The sequence below is a fragment of the Galeopterus variegatus genome, unplaced genomic scaffold, assembly GCF_000696425.1.
Source record: "Galeopterus variegatus unplaced genomic scaffold, G_variegatus-3.0.2 Scaffold4761, whole genome shotgun sequence".
Taxonomy (NCBI): Eukaryota; Metazoa; Chordata; class Mammalia; order Dermoptera; family Cynocephalidae; genus Galeopterus; species Galeopterus variegatus.
In genome coordinates, this window is record NW_007730872.1 from 5801 (window position 1) to 10927 (window position 5127).

General features: G+C 43.5%; 1 protein-coding gene across 1 annotated transcript in view; it reads left to right on the plus strand.

The window, feature by feature from the left end:
- Window positions 1–4035: 4035 nt before the first annotated feature.
- The window catches only part of LOC103603711 (protein FAM115C-like), a gene marked incomplete at its 5' end in the record, with an annotated part of 25256 nt that continues 24164 nt past the window's right edge, over window positions 4036–5127 (plus strand). Inside the window, 2 exon segments of the mRNA XM_008588283.1 lie at window positions 4036–4920; window positions 4922–4988. Of these exon segments, the coding sequence (XP_008586505.1) occupies window positions 4036–4920; window positions 4922–4988 (952 nt within the window).

The window sequence follows — 5127 nt, forward strand, 5'->3', positions numbered from 1 at the left end:
TCATTCAGTTTCTTTAGAATTATCACTCGAAATTCCTTGTCATTCATTTCAAGGGCTTCTTGTTCTACAGGATCTAGAGTTTGAGATTTATTAACTTTTGGTGGTGTACTTTCTTGGTTTTTTGTATTTCTGGTATCTTTTTTTTGATGTTTATTCATTTTGCAGGGGGTTTCACAGTGCACAGGTTTGATCCTATTGACTAACTAAGGTGTGGCTGTGTTTGTCAGTTTGGGATGGCTACCTCTGTGACTGCTCAGTTGACCTCTAGTGTTTTGTGTGTGTGGTTGCCTCGGGTTTTGGGCCTCTCCGTGGAGCCTCCTCTCTGGTTAGCTTGGACCCTGCTGGGGTGCTGGGTCACAGGACGGTACTGCAGGGTGTGTGGTCTCTTTTGAGCTTCCATTTCCTGTGTAGAACTTCTCCCTGTTCTGTGCACTCTGGCCCTGGCTGCTGGGTCACACAGTGGTGGCCCCACAGGGTATGTGTTTTCTGCCAAGTCTCCGCCTCCCTATCTGGACGTCTCCCCGCTCTGTGCATACTAGGCAGAGCTGTTGGACCTTGCAGAGGCGGCCCACAGGGTGTGTGTTTTCTGCTGAGTCTCCGCCTTCTTAGCTGGTTGCCTCCCCGCTCTGTGCACACTGTACTGGGCTGGGACTTGTCTTCTGCAATCCTTGTTTATCAGCCGGGCCTTCAAGCCCCTGCTCGGCACCGCCCCGCCCAGGAAGACTTTCAGGTTTCTGCTATGCGCAGATGACCAGTCGCCCTGTGTGCCTTTGTGGCACTGAGTATGGCTTTCTCAGGACTTACCACCTTCCTCCTGGTATTGCGGTTATTTGTGTACTTATCTTATCTCCCACACCAGGGCGTAAGCTCCTCGGGGGAGTAGCCCGCAGCACACATTTCCTCTTTGAATCCCCCGGCACGGGCACGGACTGACTCCAGTGCCCGCCCACAGTCAGCTCTCCGGCAGGTTCAAGCGAGCTCAGGAGTGCTCTGACCACACTTTTCCTAACCAGAAGTCGGTTAGGTGTTTTTCCGAACTGATGGCTGCAGAGATGGTATCTGCCTCCTGGTAACAGGAAGTTTACTGGGGGCCGGAGCCCAGGGTGCGGTGGAGTGACAGCCCGGCCAGCTCTTCCCTGCCCTCCTGACGCCGGCTGGGGCTCCCCATGCCACCAGCCCCACCAGAGAACTGTGGGGGGAGTGGGATGGGAGGCCGGCCCGCAGGCCCCGGGAGGCCCTGTGCCAGGGCCAGCAAGTGGTAAGGCTCAGTGAGGAGCCATGCTGGATGAGGAGGGCAGGCCTGGCCAAGCCGGCTGGCTCTGCCCCCCACCCAAGAAAATGGAGGCAGCCCTGGGGCCGGTGATGGGCCTGGTGTGGCAGATGGAAGCCGAATGGGCGTCTGCCTTGCAAGCAAGGCCAGGCTGGGGTTCACTCACAGAGATGGGCCGGCAGGTGGCTCCCTCTCCATTTCCGCTTCGTCACCATCCCCGTCCCCGTCCTTGGCTGCCGCAGCCTCAGGCTGCTCACTCGGTCCTGCGGTGGGGCTCAGGCGCTCTCAGGAATCTTCCTTTGTGTCGGCCCTAAACCTCGAATCTGTAGTTGCTTTTTTATAGTTGTAGATTAGTTGATCAAAGACTTATTCATTTTTTGTTGCTCTTGGAAATGCAAATAGCCCTCTGACAGCACAGCGCACACTTCTCAGGCTCACGCTGTCTGCTGGTGCCTCCACTCCAGACCCGTCCCCATCTTGGTCAGTTTCTGAGGCTGGAAAGTCCAAAGTCCATCTGGTGGTGGCGACAGGGACCCAAGGGTCTCACATTGCAAGACGGTGGAAGCAGAGAAGTGTTGGAGCTCTTAACCACTAAGCTATATTGATATATTTTTAAAGCTTCTCTATCTCTTTCCCAAAAATGAAGCATTGAAATGAGAGGAATATTTTTGCTTATGCATCATTAGGCTTAATGTTTTGTTAACTGCAACATGTCTTTCTCTAGATATTGGGGCCTGATCTCTATTGTTTCGTAATATCAGCAACATTGTATTTTCCCTGATAGAAAATCTCAACCATACAGAGTTTTTCTTTTATGTTTTCTGTTTCAAAAACACCAATTTGAAAATTAGCTGTGAAACTTCCACAGATAGAAAAAACTTTGGCAGAAATTGTGCTTAAATTAAAGTTCTATTCATTTATTTAAAAATGCAAAGAAAATTATCAAAATGTTTTCTCAATTTAATGCTGTGAACTATTTAAGAAGTAATTTATGGTGGTTATTGTCACAGCATTATTCTGTAGTATTATCTTTTCTGATTGTGAAAATAACTTCAGAAAAGTACAGAAAAGCATAAAATAAAAACAAAAATCAGCTATAGTGATTCTACCTAGAGGTAATTGCAAATAGCATTCTAATATACACCCTTCTAGTAATTTTTCTATACTTCCAATAATATTTTCAACATTATTTTTTTATTTTTCTGTGCACACTGTTTCCATAAGTTGAGTTTTTCACTTCTTTTTTTTAATTTTTGCATTTTAAAATAACTATGTCTGTATCAACATGTATTTACTGAACTCCCAAGTTTTGGACAGCCATGTAGAATACAATTTATTACACTATTAAAATATTTTATCTGACAGTTTAAAAAAAGTGGTGATATTTCCTGATGAGACTTAATTGATAATAAGGAATAGACTAAATGTTTTTCTTCATGTAATAATTCCAGAGGTTTTATTTAAAAGTTACAAAAAGTAAGCACATATAAAAAAAAGATAGTCAGGAGCTCTGACAAGGATAATTTGAGAATTTCATAACCTTTTTTATTTGTGTGTGTGTATGTGTGCACATGTGTGTGGAATATGTGCATTCCAAATTTATAAGCAGGACTACTCTCTATAGAAATGATAGACTGTTTTCCAAACTTTATTTATTTAGTATTATTAACTATTCAAATAAACAACCTATAAATCAGAATAGTTAATGGAATGTTGACTGAGACAGCAGTTCATCCTGCAAAATTTCAGTAGGAGAATTTATATGCCCATTTCAAGGTATATTGTGCCTATAAATATGAATCTCACAACTTTGTGATATTAATAACTCCTATTCAAAACTGATTTAAAGATGTACAAAACAAGATTAAAATAGCAGTCCCCTCTCTTTCCTCTTAAACGTTTTGTACTAAATAAGCTCAGGACTCAGTGTCTCTTCTGGCCTGCTTTATGTTAACCTCTCTTATGGGCACTAATGTGGAAAATATCTCTCTCCCAGGTTTGGGAAGGACGTCAGGATCAGCAGGAGCTTCTGAAAGGAATCTCAGAGCTGGACATCAGAACAGAATTATTTTTTTTATTTTTCTGTGCACACTGTTTCCATAAGTTGAGTTTTTCACTTCTTTTTTTTAAATTTTTGCATTTTAAAATAACTATGTCTGTATCAACATGTATTTACTGAACTCCCAAGTTTTGGACAGCCATGTAGAATACAATTTATTACACTATTAAAATATTTTATCTGACAGTTTAAAAAAAGTGGTGATATTTCCTGATGAGACTTAATTGATAATAAGGAATAGACTAAATGTTTTTCTTCATGTAATAATTCCAGAGGTTTTATTTAAAAGTTACAAAAAGTAAGCACATATAAAAAAAAGATAGTCAGGAGCTCTGACAAGGATAATTTGAGAATTTCATAACCTTTTTTATTTGTGTGTGTGTATGTGTGCACATGTGTGTGGAATATGTGCATTCCAAATTTATAAGCAGGACTACTCTCTATAGAAATGATAGACTGTTTTCCAAACTTTATTTATTTAGTATTATTAACTATTCAAATAAACAACCTATAAATCAGAATAGTTAATGGAATGTTGACTGAGACNACTGATTTAAAGATGTACAAAACAAGATTAAAATAGCAGTCCCCTCTCTTTCCTCTTAAACGTTTTGTACTAAATAAGCTCAGGACTCAGTGTCTCTTCTGGCCTGCTTTATGTTAACCTCTCTTATGGGCACTAATGTGGAAAATATCTCTCTCCCAGGTTTGGGAAGGACGTCAGGATCAGCAGGAGCTTCTGAAAGGAATCTCAGAGCTGGACATCAGAACAGACAGGATGCTCTCGCAGCTGCTGGTGCACGGGGCCCTGGCCTTTTCCCTGGGAACAGATAGCTCATTGGGCTGCTTCCTGGCAGCTGCCTGCTATGGCCATGGTCATGTGGTTCTGGCCGGCCATGAGAGTTTGGTATATCATCCCAAGATGAGCACATTTGTGTTCAACACTCTGCACTGGTTGGCAGGGCACCAGAAAGGGAAAATTGAGTTGACATCAGAAATGCGAAAGCTGAGCCCTATGTTGTCAAAAAATAGCTTGGACCTTCTGACCAGTGACTTGAGCATCTTCTGTTGTTCCACCCTCAACAACATGGATGTCAAGAAGGTGGAAGAATTTGTTACAGAAGGCAGAGGGTTGCTGATTGGCAATCAGGCCTGGTCATGGGCCTACAGTAATAAAAATCCTCACTTTATGTCTCAGTATCTGAATAACAAGTTTCTGAAATGCTTTGGCTTTGGCATCTTAGATAAGGGAGGTGCTACAGGCTGCTTCCCAGTCCCCAAGCCAGGGGTGACAAACTACCATCTCCGCAGAGCTCTATCCCAATTTGAGTCTTTGCTGCACAATGGAAGAGACCTGGTACAGAGCTGGCTGGAAACACTCATAAAAGACTGCCCCTACATGTTTCAAATCCCCTATGAGGGGATTCCCATCTATGAGTCTGTGTACAAAAATGTCCTGAAAATGATCAGACCAAAGGGCTTGCCACTTGTGAATGAGAAAAACCCAATCACCAAGGGCAGCTCCCAGGCTTACCTGATATTCTTGGCCCAAGAACTGGTCAAGTCAGGAACTGCCAGCTCTCTGTTGCTCGGTGATCAGATCCCCTCCCTCTCCACTCCGTCCCATGCAATGTCCCATCAAGATTGAGATCAGTGAAAGTATGGAATGGACAGAGAGGCTAGGGCAGCACAGGGACTGGGGAAATGGTGGGCTGGCTAGCTTCAGCAGCATTCCAGGGACGTTCCCCCTTGAAAGGCCATCTCCATTCTTTCCCATTAACTTTTAAGATGAATTCTA